Source organism: Perognathus longimembris, chromosome 22 (genome assembly GCF_023159225.1).
Source record: "Perognathus longimembris pacificus isolate PPM17 chromosome 22, ASM2315922v1, whole genome shotgun sequence".
NCBI lineage: Eukaryota > Metazoa > Chordata > Mammalia > Rodentia > Heteromyidae > Perognathus > Perognathus longimembris.
Genome location: NC_063182.1, coordinates 28,570,689 through 28,595,129, shown reverse-complemented (window position 1 = coordinate 28,595,129; position 24,441 = coordinate 28,570,689). Strand labels below are relative to the sequence as shown.

Sequence of the window (24,441 nt, the reverse complement as noted above, 5' to 3'; positions counted from 1 at the left end):
TTGTGCCATGTTTTTCCTATAATTTTTCTAATTTTAGAATTAAAAATTGAAATCAGTAGAGTTAAATCAATAACTTCAGAGATAACGAAGTGCGTATGTGCATAAGACTTCGAAGTCTTAACCTTTACTTGCCTAACATGACCGAAGCAGAATGTGCTGCTGTTGTTACTGCTTCTGTCGCATACTACATAAACAAAATGACATTGCACTCCTTGTGTTTCTGACACAGCTAATCAAAAACACACTAAATCTCACTCTGTAATGTGTATCACATTTTTAATGTGGAAGTTGCTAGAATGAAAAACACATTTTTGACAGATTTTTTAGAAATCATAAAAAATATGTCTTTTAATTGTAATTCTGAAGTGTTCAGATTTAAATGTATCATAGCCATAAAACTTAAAAATAATTTTACATCACATTTATTGTTTTGCATACAATAGCAGACATTTATTAATATTTTAAAAATCCCCGAAAAGCACAATAAATTTGGCTTCTTTTCCCCACAAAAATGGGAAATATAGTTCAACAAAGGAAAATTTTAATTATTTTTACACACCACTTATAGGTTTATAGTTTTAAAAATACAACAAAGAAAAAATAACTAATACTAATTGATTAATACTTAAAGAATAAAACAGTTTACAATAATATGGTAAGCAAAAAACAAGTCACCATTTTAATATAATTGTCAAACAAATAAGCTATTACAGTATAGTTTACTCCAAGAATATAATGAGCTCATTACAGAGCACTTCTGTACACACAAATATGAAACAAAGTAATACAATATGTACTGCAGCAGTTACAAATTAAAAATTGTCATAATGTATACAAATTAAATACTCCCTCCCCCCTTGACATAGTGGCTTCTTATTCCTTAAATGTAGAAACTCTGCCCTTCATAGTAGAAAGCTGAAATCTTTTCATCAAAAGGCACATCTTATCTGTAAGAGAAAAGATACACATATATAAATAACCTTTTTGAAACAAATATAAATACATGATTAGACCCATGATTACTTTAAAATTTTCTGACATTATCTTTTAAATTTTAATTCTAATTTCCAGGGGAAAATTAACTGCTACAGATCATTGAAAACCATATTATAGCCACAATACTCAGACTTGTATATATTATTAATGACTTTAATTTACTTAGATGCAAGATGTTTCTACAACTTTAATACACATAGTTTTCCAAATGATTCTATTTCTAAGGCTTCAGAAAGGAGGATTAACTAAATGTGTAAGCCCGAAAATATACTGAATAACAAAAACGTGTGTATTTGAAGGATGGTAACAAAAATTATTAATAAAAACAGAAAGGCTTCAATAAATGCAAAAGGGGTAAACGCTTGCTCATTTTTCTCTTACTGGATAATTTATGGCAATACTAAAATGTATTTTAAACCACACATTTTTACAAACCTTAATTCTAATTATGCAACTTCCTTTACTATTCCTTAAATCAAATGCAGGCTTTTAATAAGAGATCACATTTACAATTATTAAGTCAAAGCAAAGAATAGCCTAACTTTTGTAAATTTTAGTAAATTTCTAATCTTGCATTATAAATATTCACAACTCAGAAAAGCTTGTTTTCCTGTTGCTGTTTTTTTTTTTTTTTGGGGGGGGGGGGGCCAGACCTGGGGCTTGGACTCAGGGCCTGAGCACTGTCCCTGGCTTCTTTTTGCTCAAGGCTAGCACTCTGCCACTTGAACCACAGTGCCACTTCTGGCCGTTTTCTGTATATGTGGTGCTGGGGAATTGAACCCAGGGCCTCATGTATAAGAGGCAAGCACTCTTGCCACTAGGCCATATCCCCAGCCCTCCTGTTGCTGTTTAGTCACCTGATAGACAGCTATCTATTAAATATCTCTAAATAATTAGCATAAGATATTGAAATTTGGATGTAGTTTGAGAATAAGATTAACTATTTAAAAATATATTTAAGTTCACTTGAAAAATGCAACACTAAGAATCATTTTGATAGGCATAAAATTCCATTGTGTATATGTACCACATTTTCCTGATCCATTCGTCTACTGAGGGGCACCTGAGTTGGTTCCATATTTTAACTATGACAAGTTGTGCTGCGATGAACATTGTTGTGCTGGTGTGTCGTCTTGTGGATAGATGCCCAAAAGTGGGGTTGCTGGGTCATAGGGGAGCTCCATGTTTAGCCTTCTGAGGAATCTCCATACAGCTTGCCAGAGTGGCTGAACCAGTTTACATTCCCACCAACAATGGCCATATCCCCTCCAACATTTGTTATTGTTAGTTTTCTTGATAAAAGACATTCTTACTGGGGTGAGGTGGAATCTCAATGTTGTTTTAATTTGCATTTCTTTTATGGCCAGTGACATAGAGCACATTTCATATGTTTCTTGGCCATTTCATTTCCTCATCAGAGAAGTCCCTTTTTAAGTCTTTAACCCACTTGTTGAGGGGGCTGTTGGTTCTTTGCGGTTTTGTTTTGGAGGAATTCAATTTTTTTAGTTCTGCATATATTTTAGATATGAGGCCTTTGTCCATTGTACGGCCGGTAAAGATCTTTTCCCAATCTGTGGGCTTTCTGTTTATCTTGCGAGCTATGTCCTTTGCCATGCAGAAGCTCTGCAGTTTGGTGCAGTCCCATTTCTCCAACCTTTCTTTGATTTGTAGCATTTCTGGGTCTTTATTAAGGAAGTTTTGTTCTGTGCCAAGGAGCCGAAGTGTTTCTCCTACTCCTTCTTTTAGTGTTTTCAGAGTATCTGTTATTTCGAGGTCTTTGATGCATTTGTAATGGATCAGGAAAATGTGGTACATATACACAATGGAATTTTATGCCTCTATCAGAAAGAATGACATTGCCCCATTCATAAGGAAATGGAAGAACGTGGAAAAAATTATACTAAGTGAAGTGAGCCAGACCCAAAGAAACATGGACTCTATGCTTTCCCTCATAGGAAATAATTAGCCCAGGTTTAGGCTAGTCACAGCAGAGGATCACAAGAGACTAATAGCTATACCCCTATGATCGCATAAAATGATGCTAAGTGAAATGAACTCCATGTTATGGAAACAACTGTTATATCACTGTTGTAATTACTTTCAACATGCCATGTGAAACCGTAGCTTCTATTGTTGATGATCCTCTTGTATCCTTCCCTTCCTGTGGTTGTCCCTGCGCTATCACTGTATCTCATCTGAGTACACTGGATACTGTATACACTGATATTAGAACTAGGGAAGTGAAAGGGAATATTAAAATCAAGAGACAAAGGATAAAAAGACAAACAACTCCAAAAGCAATACTTGCAAACCATTTGGTGTAAAACAACTGAACAACTCATGGGGAGAGAGGCAAAAAGGGGAGGGTGGAAGGGAGGAATGATGGAGGAAGCAACAAACAGTATAAGAAATGTACCCAAGACCTATGTATGCAACTGTAACCTCTCTGTACACCACTTTAACAATAAATAAGTATTAAAAAAAAGAATTCTTTTCAAAATGAATTCATGCAACTCCATTATCACTTCCTCAGTAAGTCTAAGTTGCTATTCTCAACTGATATTTGTTTATCTTTTTATTTCTTACTTAATTTTCTGTTTGGTAAGTTCAAAAAGTCGTTTCAGTGGGAACAGTTTTGGGAAATGTTGACTTCCCAAGAAAGAACTGAACATAGGTATGATGGCCACACAGCCAGGACAGGACAGACACAAGGTCTGATTTCAGATCATTGCAGTTGCAGACTTTGTCATTAAAGGCATCTGAACTAACCATCTGCCCATCACTACAGATGTGTTAATGCATGACACTTTGGCTTTTTCTGTTGTTGTTTTCCCTCTTGCTTATTTCTGTGAGGATTAAACCCAAGCCCCTGAATATTTGGTAAGCAAGTTATTATAAAATCTGCATACTGTGATGTTTAGGTGTAAGTGGAGAAGAGAGAATTCTTTCCTATGGCCTACTGTCCACAGATGAATGAAACAAAACTATTAACGACAACAACAACAAAACTCTACATAAGTCTTTTCTTTTGTTACCTGTTTAAGTAAAGACAAACATGTTATGGTGCCTATGAGTAAAGTATCAATTTATCCTGCAAATATCATACCACTAGACATTATAGTATAAAATTTTCTTTTTAAAATGAACATTAGCATTTTAACACATTCCTATATTTTATGAATTACTTTGAACAATTTTCGTGTTCATTCTGATAATATGAAATAATTTAGTGTTTTAGAAATCAGAACTACTTTCAGATAGATAATGTTTGAGGAAAACAATCATCTGGGTTTATTCCTAAATAATTACATCTGTGGCTGGTTCTGATGTGCTGACGCTTATAGCCAGAAAATGTTTTATGGCCAAGTAACCCTGGACACAAAATGCAATAAACACATACAATATGATATTAAATTCAATAACACAGAGTAAAAACAGCCCAAAAGAACATTTTGAGCTTTGAAATTACATACTTAAGAGAATTACTAGAGTAGCATTTAAATGACAGACATATTACCTTTTAGAAGCTATTACTGTAATTCAAAAAAGTCTTCTAGTATACACCATCATAAATAATACTTTCACTGTTTTAATGGAAGTCAAACATAATAGCACAGACATTTGTTTTATTTGTTATAAAGCTGTTTTAAACCTTTAATTTTTTAAGACTAGTTATGGTTTTCTCCAGCATTTTTCTTTGAGAATAATAAAATAACTTTAGCCAGCTTTTTCTGCCTCCGAGTCATCATGAAGTTTTCTGTCCAAAGCAGCTAGAAACGCCATAGAGCACTTAAAGAAACATGATATTTATCTTGGAGTTTTGTGATTTCTTTGTACAAAATGTGTCAGTAACTAAATATAAACCTAATTAAGATAGCCATGGCACTTTCTAGAGAAATTATACTATTCATGTGGCTCAAGAAATTTACTTCATATGCCTACACATTTTCTGCTTATACTAATCTCTATATTTTAACATTAGTCAGTATGCATTTGCTCCAAATGATAACACTGATAAATGTCATCCTACCCACTTCCTTCTTAGGTTAGGTTTGCAATGCTCTCATGATCTAATTCTAGCAGATAGAATGAAAAAAATGAAAAATGTGAAACAATTCTAAAAGAAGGTTTCTGGGTAAACAAAATGGAATTGTTTCCAACAATAAGAATGGCATTGCCCCATTCATAAGGAAATGGAAAAAAGACTTGGAAAAATTCATATAAGTGAGGTGGACCCAAAGAAACAAAGGTTGCATGGTTTCCCTTGTTTGTAATATTTAGAATATGTTTATAAATCTACAAGTAACCTCAATGGACAGTAAAAGAGAAAAAAATTACACCTAGACATGGCTAATTAAATGGAAGTTCTAAAGATCCTCACAGATCAATCAAAGGAGGAAAATCTTAGAAAAGGATCACAGGGATCAATAACTATGTGCATAGGATCATATGAAATGATGCTTATCAAAATGAACTCCAAGATTGTGGGAGAGAAGACGGCGGAGGAGTGGCTGAGCCCTTGCAGCGCTCCCTCCGATATCATAGCTTTCTCACCTCATAGAAACTCTTTCTCCGAGAAAGACAGCCAAAGTAATTTCTAACAGTACAGGGATTCTGAACAGGAAGGAAAAATCGACTTTGCTGGTCTGAAAACACATAATTCAGCTCCGAGCGGCGTCCCACCGCCGCGCCGCGCCAGCGCCGGCTCCGGCACAGTGCCGGGCACAGCCCCCCCCCCCGCACTCCGCACAGCTAAAGTGTTAAATACTCCAGACGGCAGCCGAGCACGGAGGACCTCACATCGCAGAGACAGCGTGAGTACCCCCAAAATTTATCATCACTTGTGCCCACAGTCCAGCTTCTGGAAGGCATCCCTGTCCCCACCGCCAGAGCAAAGCGCCATCTTTGACACTGGCATAGGGTCAGACCAGACTGGAACTGAAGCGGGCCTGGGGAAAGTGAGGTCAAAAAAGCCATCTTTGAAAAGGGCAGGAGGGGCGGAATCAGTGAGAACCAGCCCAGCCCAGAAGAACGCCCCCTGCCCCCCTGCCCTGGCGGGAGGCGAGTCCGGGGCTTAGCCAGAGATGCCCCGCCCTGCCCGCCGGAACTTCTAAACTTAAAGCAAAAGCTGCGAGCAGCTACCAGGGGCACGGAAACAACAGACGGAGGAACAAACAGTTCCAGGGACAGCTAAACGGTCCCATCACAGAGGAAGCTAATTCCCAGCCCAAAACGGAGCTGTATTCCATAGCTACCTATGCCACAGAGGCCGCCTCCCTCAGGCAAGCAACGCTCAGCGGAGCAAAACAGCCCAGAGGCGCCCCACCCTGCTGTGGTCACAGCGTAGTCAAGACCAGGCATCAAAGGCAGCAGCCCCACAGCAGACAGAGGAGCCACAGTTCCTGAGACTGCTCACGTCCCAATCAACAGAGGACGCCCAAGGCCTGCCTGCAGGCTGTGGGAATCTCAGAGACCCACGATTGCACCAACAGGGGAGAAGGTCAGAACAGAACCACCCCTTGCCAACTGAAATCAAGTCAAACCAGCCAATCAGGAAAATAGACTGCAGTCCATTGCAGGGAAATCAGAGACTGGTTTCTTTTTCTTTTCAAACATTTTTTTTTTTTTATAAACTTTTCTTTTAAATTTTCTTTTTAATTTTTTCACACCTGAAACATCATTGGCTGGTTATATTTTTTTTTTTTGGTTTGTTTGTTTTTTGTTTGTTTTCCATTTTTATTGGTTTGTTTTATCAAGTTTTTTTTGTGTTTGTTTATTTGTTTGGGTTGTTCTTTTTCTGTTATTTTCCTTTTTATCTACTTATGCTTCCTTTTTAAATAATTTTTCTCTGTTTTGTGTTTCTGTCTTCCAGTATTTTTACTTCATTTCTCTCGATGCGTCCTCTTCCTTTAAAAATTACTTTCCTATAAATAACACCTACACCCTTTTCTGCTAACTCTCCAGTGTCTGTCATTTTATCAATGTTCTTTCTACTGATTCTACTCTTCTCCACATTTCCACGTCACTGAAACTAAACCAAAATCACCCCCCCCAATACACTTTACTCTATTCTCTTTACTACCTCCAACTTACCCGCCTGACTTACTGCCTGGACCTCCAGGTTCCATTGACTCCTGGTTATTGGATAGAGGGTATCCCAGCTTAATACGAGTGAATCAAAGGGGTTCATAGAGAAAACCAGTCCTAAAAGAACTTAATATAAAAACAAGAATTGCATATAGGGTTGTAACAGTAAATAAGTAACTACTGAATACAGGGCCCAGGATCGGATGTTATATTGAAATTGTATTCTTTAGGAACACCAAATCTAACTTTATAGACAGGTATACAAGGTATCTGTATATAATTGTGAAATTGTAAGATTTACACAACAGTGCTTGGTAAGGGCTGCTTTGGGTCTTAAACAGTGCTCACAGGTGCTGGTAGACTGGCATTCCCAATTCAAATGGGCAGAAGAAACACAAGAAAGATGGCAAATAATGAAGTCTTATCCCCCACTCAAAACAAGCAGGAAGCAGAGCAGTCAATCAAAAACATAGAAGAAAACCCCCAAAATGCTCTACAAAGTTTACTGATAAACATGATAAATGAAAAGTTTGAATCTCTTCAGTCAATTATGTTAGAGCGTGAGGAGGCAAAGCAAAAATTAATGGAGAATTTCATGGCATCCACAAATAGAAAGATAAGTGAGCTTCAAGAGTCAAATGAAAAGATAGCTACCCAACTTAAAGATTTGAGAGACAACACTCAAAACCAAAGTAATGAAGTTAATGAAGTAAAGAAGTCCATACAGGACCTAAGAAATGACATGGAAATCATCAGGAAAGACCAGTCAGAAGGAAAAGAGATTCGAAATCAAGTTGCTAGCCTACAGTCCCGACTAACTGAAGCAGAGGATCGAATCTCAGGAGCTGAAGATTCCTTAGACTCTATGGAGAAAGATCAAAAATCAATACAAATCCAGTCCAAGCAACAAAACAGATCGCTACAGGAGATTCAAGACACAATCAGGAAGCCCAATTTAAGGATAATAGGTATTGAGGAAAACTTGGAGAAAGAGGTTAATGGGATAGGCAACCTATTTAACAGAATACTAGCGGAGAACTTCCCAAACATCCAGAAGGAAAGGCCTATACAGGTACAAGAAGCATTTAGAACCCCAAATCGACCTGACCAGAATAGGACTTCCCACCGACACATTGTGATCAAAACAGCTTCAGCAGAGTGCAAGGAAAAAATACTCAAAGCTGTTAGGGCAAAGAAAACAATCACATATAAAGGAAAAGCAATCAGAATTACCCCAGACTTCTCAGCAGAGACCATGAAAGCAAGGAGAGCCTGGAATGAAGTATACCAAACTCTAAATAAAAATAACTACCAACCAAGAATTCTGTACCCCGCCAAACTCTCCTTCATAGCCGAAGGTCAAATAAAAGTCTTCCACAATAAGGAAAAACTGAAACAATATATCTCCACCAAACCAGCTTTACACAAAATCCTTAAAGATGTACTCTACAGGGAAAATAATCAAGATCCCAACACAGACAGAGAAATGAACCCTAATTAGTAAACACTAGATCAAGAAATGGGAAGACACACCTTTAAACAAGATAGTGATAATGAAAAGAACAAACGATCACCTCTCAATCCTAACTGTCAACATTAATGGACTTAATTCTCCAATCAAACGACATAGGCTCATAACTTGGATCAAAAATCAAGATCCATCTTTCTGCTGCCTCCAAGAGACACATCTATCCAGCAAAAGTAAACATCTTCTAAAAGTGAAAGGCTGGAAACAAATCTGTCAAGCAAATGGCCCCCATAAGCAGGCTGGAGTTGCAATCCTAGTATCAGACAAAATTGACTTCAAATTAAAAAAGGTAAGAAGAGACAAAGAAGGTTACTACATACTAGTAAAAGGATCTCTCCAACAGGAAGAAATAACCATCCTAAATATCTACACACCAAATGCAGGAGCACCCAACTTCATCAAACAAACACTATTGGCTCTAAAAACATTCATAGACCCAAACACAATGATAGTGGGGGACTTTAACACTCCACTATCACCACTGGACAGATCAACACGCCAAAAACTGAACAAAGAAACCACAGAACTAAACAATTGCATAGACCAACTAGACTTAATCGACATCTACAGAATATTCCACCCAGCAAGGACAGAATACACATTCTTTTCGGCAGCACACGGAACATTCTCCAAAATAGATCACATCTTAGGGCACAAAGAAAATCTGTACAAATTCAGAAGTATCAAAATCATTCCCTGCATTCTTTCAGACCACAATGGAATAAAATTAGAGCTCAACTCACTCAGCCACCACAGAAAATCCCACAATTCATGGAGACTAAAGAACACACTGCTGAACCATCAGTGGATCATTGAAGAAATTAAAACAGAAATTCAAATGTTTATGGACTTCAACCAAGTTGAGGACACAAAGTACCAGCTCCTTTGGGACACAGCAAAGGCAGTACTCAGAGGAAAATTTATATCTCTGAGTACATACATCAACAAACTGGAGAAACAGCAACTCAGTAATTTAAGAAAGCACCTTAATTTTCTGGAGAGAGAACAGCAAGCCAAACCCCAAGTCAATAGACGGAAGCAAATAATTAGAATCAAATCAGAATTAAATCAATTAGAGACTAAAAAAACCATCGAAAGAATCAACAAAACAAAGAGTTGGTTCTTTGAAAAAATCAACAAGATAGACAGACCCCTGGCAAACCTGACCAAAGAACGAAGGCAGCACACTCAAATAAACAAGATAAGAGATGAAACAGGTAGCATCACCACAGAAATAACCGAAATTCAGAAAATAATAAGGGACTATTTTGCAAACCTTTATGCCAACAAATTCGAGAACTTGGAAGAAATGGATGATTTCCTAGAAAAAATTGATACCCCCAAACTCAACTATGAAGACTTAAACCTTCTAAACAGACCCATATCCAGTATTGAAATAGAAACAGCAATAAATGATCTCCCATCCAAGAAAAGCCCAGGTCCAGACGGATTCACCGCAGAATTCTACAAGGCCTTCAAAACAGAACTCACTCCAATATTTCTCAAACTCTTCAATGAAATTGAAAGAGAACGTTCACTACCAGACTCATTTTATGAAGCCAGTATAACCCTCATCCCAAAACCAGGCAGAGACTCATCACGGAAAGAGGACTACAGACCAATCTCCCTGATGAACATAGATGCAAAAATTCTCAACAAAATTCTGGCCAATCGACTTCAACAGGTCATCAAAAAAATCATACACCACGATCAAACTGGATTCATCCCAGGGATGCAAAGCTGGTTTAATATACGCAAGTCAATTAATATAATCCACCACATCAACCGGAGCAAGGTAAAGAACCACATGGTTTTATCGCTGGATGCGGAAAAAGCGTTCGATAAAATCCAGCACCCATTTATGCTAAAAGCCCTGGAAAAACTGGGATTCCAGGGAACATTCCTGAATATAATCAAGGCAGTTTATGACAAACCAACAGCAAGCATAACTCTAAATGGTGAAAAACTAAAGCCATTCCCTTTAAAATCAGGAACAAGGCAGGGATGTCCACTCTCTCCCCTGCTCTTCAACATAGTACTAGAATTCCTAGCCAGAGCAATTAGGCAAGAAGAGAATATAAAGGGGATCCAAATAGGAAAAGATGAAGTTAAACTTTCTCTCTTCGCAGATGACATGATCCTATACCTAAAGAATCCCATAGACTCTACCCCCAAGCTACTAGAGCTGATCCAAAACTTTGGCAAAGTTGCAGGTTATAAAATAAACCTTCAAAAATCAACGGCCTTTCTCTATGCTAACAACCCGAAGACCGAGGCTGAAATCAGGAAAGCAACTCCTTTTGCAATAGCCCCCAAAAACATAAAATACCTAGGAATAAACTTAACCAAAGAAGTGAAAGACCTCTTTGAGGAGAACTTTAAAACCTTGAAAAACGAAATTAAGTCAGAACTAAGGAAATGGAAAAACCTCCCATGCTCCTGGATTGGGAGGATTAATATAATCAAAATGGCAATATTGCCAAAGGCTATCTACAAATTCAATGCAATACCCATTAATATCCCAACACCATTCTTTAATGAAATAGAGGAAGCATTCCAGAAATTCATATGGAACAATAAAAGACCTAGAATAGCAAAAACACTCCTAAGCAGAAAGAACAGTGCTGGAGGAATTACAATACCCAACTTCAAGCTGTATTATAAAGCTATAGTAATAAAAACAGCTTGGTATTGGCACCGGAACAGGCCTGAAGACCAATGGAACAGAATTGAAGACCCAGAATTAAACCCACAGAACTACGCCTACTTAATCTTTGATAAAGGAGCTAAAACAATAGTATGGAAGAAAGATAGCCTCTTTAACAAGTGGTGCTGGCAAAACTGGCTCAACACATGCAACAAACTAAAACTAGATCCTTATATATCACCCTGCACCAAAATAAACTCCAAATGGATTAAAGACCTTGAAATCAAAACAGGCACCCTGAAAACACTAAAGGAAGGAGTAGGAGAAACACTCGGGCTCCTTGGCACAGGACAGAACTTCCTTAACAAAGACCCTGAAAGGCTACAAATCAAAGAAAAGTTGGACAAATGGGACTGCATTAAACTGCAGAGCTTTTGCATGGCAAAGGACATAGCTCTCAAGATAAACAGAAAGCCCACAGACTGGGAGAAGATCTTTACCGGACATTCAACAGACAAAGGCCTCATCTCTAAAATACATGCAGAACTAAAAAAATTACCTTCTTCCAAAACAAAACCGCAAAGAACCAATAGCCCCCTCAACAAGTGGGCTAAAGACTTACAAAGAAACTTCTCTGATGAGGAAATGAGAATGGCCAATAGACATATGAAAAAATGCTCTACATCACTGGCCATAAAGGAAATGCAAATCAAAACAACATTGAGATTCCATCTCACCCCAGCAAGAATGTCATATATCAAGAAAACTAATAATAACAATTGTTGGAGGGGATGTGGCCAAAAGGGAACCCTACTTCATTGTTGGTGGGAATGTAAACTGGTTCAGCCACTCTGGCAAGCAGTATGGAGATTCCTCAGAAGGCTCAATATAGAACTCCCCTATGACCCAGCAGCCCCACTGTTGGGTATCTATCCAAAAGCCCACAAACAAAATCACAGTAATGCCACCAGCACAACAATGTTCATCGCAGCACAATTTGTCATAGCGAGAATCTGGAACCAACCCAGATGCCCCTCCATAGATGAATGGATCAGGAAAATGTGGTACATATACACAATGGAATTTTATGCCTCTATCAGAAAGAATGACATTGTTCCATTTGTAAGGAAATGGAAGGACTTGGAAAAAGTTATACTAAGTGAAGTGAGCCAGACCCAAAGAAACATGGACTCTATGGCCTCCCTTATTGGGAATAATTAGTACAGGTTTAGGCAAGCCATAGCAGAGGTTCACAAGGCCCAATAGCTATACCCTTAGGAACACATAAGATGATGCTAAGTGAAATGAACTCCATGTTATGGAAACAATTGATATATCACAGTTGTAACTACTTTCAACGTCCTAGGTGTATGTGTAGTTTCTATTATTGATGATGCTCTTGTATCACCTTCCTATGGTTGTACCTACACTATCTCTGTAATCTTATCTGAGTATATTGGAAACCGTGTTTACTGGTATTGGAAGTAGGAAATTGAAAGGGAATACCAAATTTGAGAGACACAGGGTAAAAAAAGAGAAATAACGACAAAAGCAATACTTGCAAAACTGTCTGGTGTAAGTGAACTGAACACTGGGGGGGGGGAGGGAAAGGGGGGAGGGAGGGGGGCATGAGGGACAAGGTAACAAACAGTACAAGAAATGTATCCAATGCCCAACGTATGATACTGTAACCTCTCTGTACATCAGTTTGACAATAAAAATTTGAGAAAAAAAAAAAAATGAACTCCAAGAAATGGGAGTAAGAAATTTTTTATTGCAATATTTGTACTTCCTCCTCCTCCTCTTTCTGCTTTCCTTCTCCTCTTTCCATTCCCCTTCCCTTCTCCCTTCCTTCCTTTTTGTTCCAATCTCTGTACCCTTTGTTTTGTATATAAGTTTATCTGATTTAGGGAGGGGAAGGGGAAGCAGAGAAATAGTAGAACAAATGCTGAACCAGCGAAACCCATTAGACACTATATTGGAAATGAACCACACAACTTGGTAAGGAGGGATATCGGGAGGGGGAAAAACTGGGAAAGAATGAGGGCGGGGGGGGGGCACTGTTCAAAAGGAAATATAGCCATCACCTGACTTACTTAAACTGTAACCCCTCTGTTCATCACCTTTACAATAACGTTAAAAAATAAAAAATGAAGAAAACAGACAAGATCAGGGTCAGCAAAGGAACCTTCTTGCTATGATGATAAATTCCAAACTACAGTAAATTTTGTTTCCTAACTTCCTAAGACGCCTGGCTTTAATCTGCTCTGGTTAACAAAGTATGTGGCTAATATAATCAGTATAGCAACATAGACATACTTAACCACAGTGCCAGCGTCTCTGGTGTAAAAGTGATGGTAAAAACCACTCTTTCCACTGTAGGATATCCGTAGCAATTTTGACAATTGAAAGCAGTAATGTACAATACTACTACGACAGCACAAAAAAAGCCACAACTTATCTTTTAGTTTTTTCTATGTCTTTAAAGAGATGAATGTAGCCATTAGCAGGCTTGCTTTCAAGAGGCAATGGAATGTGGATGGAAGTAAATAAGAAATAGAGGAAGAAAAAACTACTTTGGGAAAACATTAAAAAAGGAAAGTAATAAACAGGAAGGAAATACTGCATCTGAATAATGTTAAAATGTCAAGTACATCTTCAGCCATAGCTTCTATTAATGAACAATGCTGTGGGAACTATACAGAGGATGTCCTTCTGAGTGATGACATCTGGGATCACATTTCCACCAGAATAATCAGGACAACCATTAAGGGTATGCCTTTGGAAGCAAGGAAGTCATGTGACTATACTGATACTAGACAGGCAGAGGGACAGTTGACAAGAATAGCAATGATTTCTAGTAAACCTTCAGGAGATATTGAAGTTAAAAAATCATCGGGCTGGGGATATGGCCTAGTGGCAAGAGTGCTTGTCTCCTATACATGAGGCCCTGGGTTCAATTCCCCAGTACCACATATACAGAAAACGGCCAGAAGTGGCGCTGTGGCTCAAGTGGCAGAGTGCTAGTCTTGAGCAAAAAGAAGCCAGGGACAGTGCTCAGGCCCTGAGTCCAAGCCCCAGGACTGGCAAAAAATAAAATAAAATAAAATCAGAAGAATCTTGATAAACAAATATTAAAAATAAAAAAAAATGAGAAACTAATTTTATGATCTTAAACTCTCTATCCCTTGGAGAGAGGACAAGACAGGGACATGCAGAGAAACTAGGGGGAAAAACACTTGACTAAGTATACAATAAATTCAAGTGCTAGTAAAGGATTCTCTCCGTAAATATAACCTTATGAGACAGCATGATCTACATGGTATTTCAGCTGGCAATGCCTTTCATAATACCACATGAAATATAAAATAAGCAAGATGAACTGGTCTAAATCCATATTAAAAAGACAAATATAGTAAGAAAAAATAATTAAAATATTAAGAACAACAGAATCTAGGTTAAAAGCATAAGACTGTGTAATATTTTTATTCTAATTCTATTCTACAAGTTTAAAGTTATTTCCACAAATGTTTTTAAATGTGTGAACACCTAGTTCTTTCAAAGAGGAAAACATCAAAAAAATTTTAAAAGAAAAAGTGAAAATAAAAATGAGCTATCATAATGTCCATGTTTCTTTCGGTCTGGCTCACTTCACTTGGTATATGATTTTTTCCAAGTCCTTCCATTTCCTTATGAATGGGGCAATGTCGTTCTTTCTGATAGAGGCATAGAATTCCATTGTGTATATACCACATTTTCTTGATCCACTCCTCTGCTGAAGGGCATCTGGGCTGGTTCCATATTTTAGCAATGACAAATTGTCCTGCCATAAACATAGTTGTGCTGGAGGCTTTAGTGTGATTTTGCTTGTAATCATTTGGGTAGATGCCCAAAAGTGGGTCATAGGAGCTGCTGGGTCATAGGGGAGCTCTATGTCTTCTGAGGAACCTCCCTACTATAGCTTGCCAGAGTGGCTGAACCACTTTACATTCCCACCAACAACGAAGTAGGGTTCCCTTTTGGCCACATCCCCTCCAGCATTTGTTATTAGTTTCCCTGATAATGGACATTCTTATTGGGATGAGATGGAATACATTCTTAGGGTGAGGTGGAATCTCAGTGTTGTTTTGATGTGCATTTCTTTTATGGCCAGTGATGTAAAACACTTGTTCATGTGTCTCCTGGCCATTTTCATTTCCTCTTCAGAGAAGTCTCTTTTTAGGTGTTTAGCCCATTTGCTGAGAGACCAATTGGTTCTTTGAGGATTTGTTTTAGAGAACTTTCATTTTTTGAATTCTACTTATATTTCAGACATGAGGCCTTTGTTGAATGGCCGGTAAAGATCTAATCCCAATCTGTGGGCCTTCTATTTATCTTGCAAGCTATTTCCTTAGCCTGGAAGAAGTTCTGCAGTTTGATGTAATCCCATTTGTCCAACCTTTCTTTAATTTGTTTTGTTTCTGGGCCTTTATTAAGAAAGTTTCATCGTGTGCCAAGGAACACAAGTGTTTCTCCTATTCCTTCTTGTCTTGTTTTCAGGGTATCTGATTTTCCCTCAAGGCCTTTGATCCATTTGGAATTGATTTTGGTGCAGGATCTAGTTTTAGTTTGTTACAGGTATTGAACCAGTTTGGCCTGCACCATTTGTTGAAGAGGCTGTCCTTCCATCTTAATTTTTTTTTAGCTCCTTTATTAAAGACTAGCCATAGGTTTGCGGGTTCATTTCTGGGTCTTCAGTTCTATTCCACTGGAACCAACCCAGATGGCCCTCAGTAGATGAGTGGATCAAGAAAATGTGGTATATATACATAATGGAATTTTGTGCCTCTATCAGAAAGAATGACATTGTCCCATTCATAAGGAAATGGAAGGATTTGGAAAAAAAAAAAATCACACTAAGTGAAGCGAGCCAGACCCAAAGAAATACAGACTCTATGGTTTCCCTCATTGGGAATAATCAGTACATCTCTAGGATAGACATAGCAGAAGAGCACAATAGCTCAATAGCTATGCCCATATGAACATATAGGATGTTGCTAAGAGAAATGAACTCCAAGTTATGGAAACAAGTGGCATATCGTTGTTGTTATTTTCTTTTTTTTTTTTTTTTTTTTGGCCAGTCCTGGGCCTTGGACTCAGGGCCTGAGCACTGTCCCTGGCTTCTTCCCGCTCAAGCCACAGCGCCGCTTCTGGCCGTTTTCTGTATATGTGGTGCTGGGGAATCGAACCTAGGGCCTCGTGTATCCGAGGCAGGCACTCTTGCCACTAGGATATCCCCAGCCCGTTGTTGTTATTTTCAACATGCCATGTCAAAGCGGGCCTTTTTCTTTTGTATTTCTTTCCCATGGTTTTACCCCTGATATTTGACTTTAATAACCTGGATATTGTATATACATGTATTGGAACTAGGGAAGGGAAAAGGAATATGAAAATCGAGAGACAAAGGATAAAAGGACAAACCAGTGCAAGAGCAATGCTTACAAAACTATATAGTGTAAACCAACTGTACAACTCATGGTGGAGGGAAGGGATATGGGGAGGGGGAAGGGGGAGAAAAATGGAGGAGGTAAAGAAATTTTTAAAAATGAACTATCAATGTCTCACTCTCATCCTTTCATCACTAAACAATGAACTTAATTGTATTTCTTTCTCTTGATAGTTTCAGGTAAACTCCTATGAGCTTGATTACTTTAGATTTCATATATTAGTAGGACTAAGCTGCATTTGTCTTTCTACATCTTGATTATTTCATTTGGCATAAAGTCCTTCACATTCACACAAATTTCAGGATTGCTTTTTCTTTTTATAAGGCTAAATTGCAAAAAACCTTGAATAAGTACATAAAAATGTTCAACTCCTTTACACATTCCCATTCATTATATTTACACATAGTCTTTATCCAATCATTAATGGACACTTAAATTACTTATATATCTTCACTATGGTGAATAAGACTGCAATGAACCTATGAAAGCAGGCATACCTTTAAGCTTTGGCTATTTAAAGTACTTCCTGGCTGACTGTAGTTTAGGGTTGTTTTCCTACTTCAAAACAGAATGTCACTGGGATATTGGAAGGAATTAATATGAGTCTAGATTGCTTTACACAGTTAGTGGGTACTTTGATAAAGTAATTCTAATTCATGAACAAATTTGACTTTTCACTTATCTGTGTTGTTAATCATCAGCCTTTTATCATTTACAGTACATATTTATTTCCCTTATTTGGCTTAGTTTATTAATATTTCATATCTTTCTGTTGCTATCAGGATTAGAATTGTTTTCTTAATTTATTTTAGGGTAGTTTAATGATTCATCTCTATATGTTGGCTTTTACATCTTGCAATTATTTAGACTTGTTTTATTAATACTAATAGACTTTACTACATAAATCACCATATTATTGAAAACAGAAATCATTTTACTCCTTCATTTTTAATGTTTCTGTCAGTTAAACATTACAGTGCTAGACTGAATAGAAGCAGCAAGGTGAGCATACTTACCTTGCAACAGATTCCTTAGTTTGTTCCTAGTTTTGACATTAGTAGGCTTTTCACACTCATGGCCTTTTAAACTCATGTTACACTTTTCTTGTTAAACCAAATTTGTTGAGTGTTAAAAAAAATTCATGATGTATAGATGTTGAACTCTGCCAAATATTGTTTTCTGTGTTTACTGAGATGACCATATTCATGTTTTTCTTCTTTTTTATAGTATAGTGTGGTCACATGGGTTGACTTATTCATATGATGAAATATCCTTGCATGACAGGAAAATTCTCACTCTGTTATCAACCTTTTAATATACTGCTGAAGATTCCTCAGGCCATAGCTAGGTACAATGATGTGTGCCTATCATCTTACACTATGACGAAGGCTGAAATTGGAGGATATCCCAGACAGAAGTCTGTAAGAAACTATCTCAACTGAGGGAAGTTGGATGCAAGGACACATGCCTGTTATCCTAGCAACTACAGGAAGCCTAAAATAGGCAGATCATCATCCATGTACATGCCTAGAAGAGAAGCAAGATTCTATGCTAAAAATAACCAGTGAAAAAAGGGATAGAGGTACTCTTCAAAGCTAGAGTGCTTAAATAGAAACTGAAAAGCCCCGAGTTTAAACCCCATTATCACCAAAAGAAAAGAAAAGAAAAGAGAGAGAGAAGGAGAAAAAGAATGAGAACGGAAATAAATTACAAAGGAAGGAAGGGGGAAAGGAAGAAAAGAAGGGAAAAAGGAAGAAAGGAAGGAAGGAAAGACAGACAGATGGACAGACAAGAGAAAATTAGAAGAAAGGAGGAAGAAAGAAAAACAGAGAAATCAATACAGAGATAGAGGTATAAGCAGATATAGTTATTTTTGTTTGTCCAACCCCTACTTTAGTAGTTATATGACTAACATTTGATTACTGTATTTTATTGGACAAATGAATTGCCAGCATTCATAATAGCTCCCTTTATCCTGACATTATAATCTTATATATGGGAAATGATATATTATCCGTTTATGTAAGTATGTATGTGAATATAATTTAATAGCACAATTTTTGTTGCTTTTTAATCCCAAAATGTCTGTAGTATCTGCATTTGTATCTGATTCAATATTCTATTTTTTCTTCATCCAAAAAATGCCACTCTAGCTTTTCTTACTGAGTGTAATCTTGGTTGTCTTTTTTCTTCAGTCTATATATACTGAAACAAATTCTATAGCCTCATGATTTTATCAAAACATTTTTTGAAAGGTCTCAACCTTTAGTGTCTGAGTATAGACAGTATGATACCATCAGACGAGTAACTATTAACCCCACAATTCTGCTAAGAAGCATTGTTTATAAATCAAATAATTCAAATGGAAAAAAAATTCTAGAATCAAGCTTAACAACCACTTCTTCCCCACATAGACAGACATACTTTGGGGATGAGAGGGGAAAAAATGGCATAGAGAATGTATAATAAATAATTTATTTAGGCTGGATTTAATCTATTATTTCTTATGTTTATTTCAACAAAGCGATGTGGCAAGGTTCTATTGGCAAGGTTCATTAAACAGAACCAAATAACAGTGGTTAAGTACAATCTTAAATGATAGTGCAAGTTTCTGGCAAGGACTTCCTTCCTGATATGTGGAAGTCACTGACTAAGTATTTCATTACCTTCTAGGATGATTGGCATCAAACAACGTGTTGTCATCATCCTCATCATCTTGTTCTAATGGTGTCAACTCCATGTTTTCTAGGTTAGTATCCAAAACCCCGTATCTCCTTGTCTTTCGATTTCTTCTTCTCATCCTAGTAAAGAATTTAAAAAATATGATTATTTAAATGTAACAATATACAATAGAACAGACAATATACAGTTAATATGTAATTATTAAACATTACTATTGTGTTTCTGAAAAATGGTTCCATTCCAGGTAATCAATTTATCATCAAGGATTACTTATATTTCATGAGACAAGGCCTACATGTTTGTATGATAATAACATTTCTCCTTCTGTCATACTCTTTTTCTTCTGTTAATTGATTATACTAAGAAATAATTCTTTAATCCTTATATCAGGTAAAATATCTTTACTGAAGCTGGTCTTTGTCCCATCTTTCATGCCTTCTGATGATATATAAAACAAAGTATTCCACTTAGGAGTTCTGTGTATGTGTGTGTATCATATAATTTAGGTTTTGTGACTATGTGTGTGTGTGTGTACACACATTTGCATATTTGCACACATGCATGCATGTGTATTAAATGCATAACAGCCTTGAGTATACATCAGAATAATTTGGGTATGTCCATACTCAGGCGATAACTAAATCAGAGTTCTCAGGGACAGAAACTAACCATCACTAAGCTCATGATTCTCACCTCAATGATCTAAAATATAGAACTGCAGCAAATGCCCAAGTCAACTCCCATGCAACAACCTCAATTCCACAACCAGAAAAAAGTGAGCATGGGAGTGTAAAAACAAAACAGAACATAAACATATTTCAGTACGTGATGACAAATGAAACTCAGTTAATTTAAATTCTGCTTCACTCTGCTTGATTCAATAAGGTTGATAAGTACTCAGACTTCAGAATCAGTGATACAGATCAAAAGGAGAGTGAACCAATGGAAGATGAAGTGTGCTTCATATACACATAAATAGGCAACAAAGTGGCATCAAGCTCTCTACTGGCCTCTGAGGAGTAATCAAATCTTGCAAAATATTACTAACACTGGATAAAAGACATGATAGCTTCCAGCAATCACTGCTATTTATATAGCTAATCAAAAGTGATGGTATAATAAACAGTGATTTTAGCATAGTATTGTCAAAAATGGAATCATTCAGTCAATAATGGTTGTAAATAGCAAAAGCAAGGTAGCATGAAGTATAAGGTGCTATTTTTATAATGAAAAATTAAATGGTTAGTTTAACAAATATATATATATATATATACACCTGCATGAATGCATTTATGTATACACTTTCCCCAATTCACAGAACATGGAGATTAGAGATCTAAACTGTATTCTTTATAAAGTATGACATAATTTAGGTTTTGTGGCCCTATATGCTCTTCAGCAAGTATTTCTCTTAAGTTTTTTTTGTTGTTTTGTTTTGTATTATTTTGCTTATAGTCCTTTAAAATAGGTTAAATATACCTTTAGCTTTCGAACGTCACAAAAACATATTCACAGATAGGATTTACTCTGTTTACCAAGTTCAACTTAGATTTATTAAAGTAATTAACAGAAAAACTGAGAACAGAAAAGGGCCAAAGTTCTATCATTAGAAAAAAAATTTTAAAAACACAAAGAAATTAGTTCTTTTTGGCCTTTTAGTACAACATGACTTAATAATTAATAGACTCCTTTATTATTGAGGAGTGAGTGATGCTTCTTGTGCTTTCCATGATTTAAAAAAAGTGACTGCACAAGAGGCAAGGAAACCTTGTGGAAGCATATGTTATGGTTACTGACACTTATGCGGCTCTTCTCAAGTCCTTTGCTTAATTTTCCAAGATATATGGCATCCCCAAAATTCCGGCACTTTTAGTCAATAAAGAATACTTCAGTTATGTAAAAGTGGTTTTGGAAATAAACTAGATCTTTCAGGTCATATCCAACAAATCATCCATACACTAATACCATGATGTTGCCATTGAAACAATACATTAGAAAATCTCAAGCACATAGAACTTAAAGATTTTTTAGTTAATTTCAACTAATGTTCTTTATTCCCACGGTTGATATCTAACCTTCAGTGATTCTTAACCTTCCAGTAAATAGTTAAATTAACCTGCCTTAATGAGACTATTTGCCCTCATTGTGAATAATGATTTATCTTCACTGGTTTGCTATTTTATTTTTGTTCCAGCAAATGTTATCAATATGTATATTCTCTAAATACTTTACATTCTAGTTTTATTTAATTACAGATGTTAACACTATCTTCCAAACAGAAATGTCTTTCAAATAAGACTCCATTACAAATACAAAGGCAGAATATCATAAAACATTAAATAAATCAGGGATGCAATTCAAATTATAATATTATATGTACTAACCTAAATACGAATAAAACAAATTTTAAAAGCCTTTGTAGCATTAAATAGAATTCAAAGTTTATATATTTCTCCAAAAATGTCTTTCCACAGACCAAAAAATCTAATCTGTGATGGCTACATGGACATGAAAATTACTTGTCCAGCAAAATGAACTCCAAGAATTGGAAATAAGAGGTTCTTGTTATATCCTGTATGCAGTTATTTCTATTTTTTTCTTTCTGCTTTAGTTTTCTGTATCTTTTGTCTTGTATATAAGCTTATCTGATCTGTGGAAGGGAAGGAGAATCACAGAGACAACAAGACAAAGGATGATCTAATACACAATGATACTCACCAGATACTATGCTGGAAATGAACTTTACATGCTGCTGGGAGTGGAGAGGCGAATGGTAAGTGGGAGAAAATGACTGAAGGGGTAGTAGTGTTTAAAAAGAAATGCACTGATTTTCCTACTCATGTAACTGTAAACCCATTAATCACCTTCACAATAAATTTAAAAAGTAAAAAAACAGAAAAATATCAAACAAAACCAAGCATATGATTTGTGGTAATTTCTATCAAGAAAGTTTAAAACTAGTCAGAAAGCTTTAAAATGATTATGTTGATATAATGAACTATTAGCAGAGTAAATATAAAATATATCTAAAATAAACTATAAAGTGAAACACCTAATTTTATGCTTCAAGACCCAGGATACATTATTTGCAAACATACAGAATACATTATTTGAAAAAGAAAGAAGGCTTTAAAATCCATGGCATTTTAACAGTGAGGTTTTTTTCCTGGTTTATTTATGTATTTATTTACAAATAGATATTTGTTCATGATACCCAAATTTGGCTATTTGTGTAATGATTATAAACACTTAATTTTGATTGTGCACTTTCCTATCAGATGTCATCCCGTTGGCTCCCACTGAATATAGGAAGTTTCTGTATAGAGTTAAGTATGGAAGCCTGAGTATGGAAACCTAGCATGCTCAGGGGTACAAACCTGATCAGATCTTTTCTATGCTGTCATATAGATATTTCAGCAGCTGTCATAATACAAATGTAGATTCCTTAATGCTGCATTATACTTAGATTAGAAAGAACTATTTCTGTTCCAAAGACATGTACAAGTTATGGTTTCAAAATAAAACTACTGAGGTATGCTTGATAAAATTTTATGTAAAATGCCTGGTGTCACATAAAGTAAGCACAACAAAATAAAACTCCTTTTTACTACACCGTGAGAGAATACCAATAGATTTTATTTTCTGTAGCACGATAAATTTTATTTAACTCATATTTCTCTTATCCTTTTGTTTTAAAAGAACATGTATAGTGACGGTGTTAAGTATGTAATAGTATATAATTGCTTAATTTATTCTATAGGGCACAAAAGCCAGAGTGGTGAAATGTGTAAATTACACACACACACACACACAGACACACACACACACCTAGTTAGAAATAACAATAAAGCAATAAAGGTGATTAAATAACTATACATATATTTATATATACGCCCACTGATACAAAATAAAACTGAAACTTTGTCATTGTATCATAAACAAATAGGTAATGAACCATGTTAATTCTATAATTTTCAAATTCAGACAAAATGGAAACATTACAGCAAAAATTCTTTGGCTAATTTGACATCTGTCATTTCATCCCTGACTCTCATATTCCAATCTACCACTTCAAGAAACAGAATATATTAAAATATGAGTATTAGTAAGGATTAGAATGAGTTATGAGTCTTTTGTAAGTTGTTAGGTTGAGGTCTTTACTCACAGAATTGTAGAATGTGATATTATTTAAAGGGAGGGTCTTCACAAAGCTAACCAAGTTAAACTACCATCAATATTCAATTAGGGTAAGTGGACTATATTCCATTATGGTAAGTGGTCTTATTAAAAAAAAGATAAAATTTGAAGACACATTATAAATACTGGCAGACTATCACACTAACAGGAAGACATTCATCTATAAACCAAGGAGAAAAGCCTTAAAGAGGCCTTCTCCTCTCATTTCTCAGAATTAAACGAGTACCTAAGTACGGACTGCAAACCTTCAAAACTATAAGACAAAAATCTCCTGTTGCTAAGCCCCTCCAAATTTGTGGAATGTTGTTACAGCAGCTCTCACACATTAATCCAGAATGAAAGGTATTAGGGAGAGCCTAGTGAATGATGGAAATAACTGGAGAAGGCAAGGAGGTCTTAGTGTGGGGAAGGCAGAGGAATGGATGTCGCCCAGCAGCACATTCCAGACGAGGCAATGTCATGCCAATAGGTAAAGGAGTATGTGGGCACGATGATCAGGCTCTGCTGCACTCAGTCATTGGTGGGAAACAGGGCTCTGGATTATAGTTCTGGCAAGAAACCTTTGAGGGAGACAAGGCTGACACCTGGAAAGTGTCAGCATCCATACTTTCAGCATATTCTTCTTGAAGTAGGTCCGACTAATGTATCTATTCAGCTGCCACATTCACAATACTAATGATTTCTTGAGACACTGGACAGTTGTAGACTTTTCTGACTGGGTTGTCTTGGAACCTTGATCTTCATAATTAGGAATACATGTCTGAGCCATAGAACCTGGCTTGAATTGCCTTCTTCCATCATCTCTGGTAACCTAGAAA

General features: G+C 36.4%; 1 protein-coding gene across 2 annotated transcripts in view; it reads right to left on the bottom strand.

Annotated features, from left to right (window-relative positions):
• Nucleotides 1-259: 259 nt before the first annotated feature.
• Fam174a (family with sequence similarity 174 member A) overlaps nucleotides 260-24,441 on the bottom strand; it is a 38,948-nt gene continuing 14,766 nt past the window's right edge. Inside the window, exons 2-3 of one of the 2 annotated variants that reach the window (XM_048331348.1) lie at nucleotides 19,411-19,545; nucleotides 260-947 (exon numbers count right to left, since the gene is read on the bottom strand). In XM_048331348.1, coding sequence (XP_048187305.1) covers nucleotides 944-947; nucleotides 19,411-19,545 — 139 coding nt within the window. In that variant the 3' untranslated portion in view covers nucleotides 260-943. Of the gene's footprint in view, nucleotides 948-19,406; nucleotides 19,546-24,441 lie in introns of those variants that run through there. The other variant, XM_048331349.1, reaches the window with a different exon arrangement.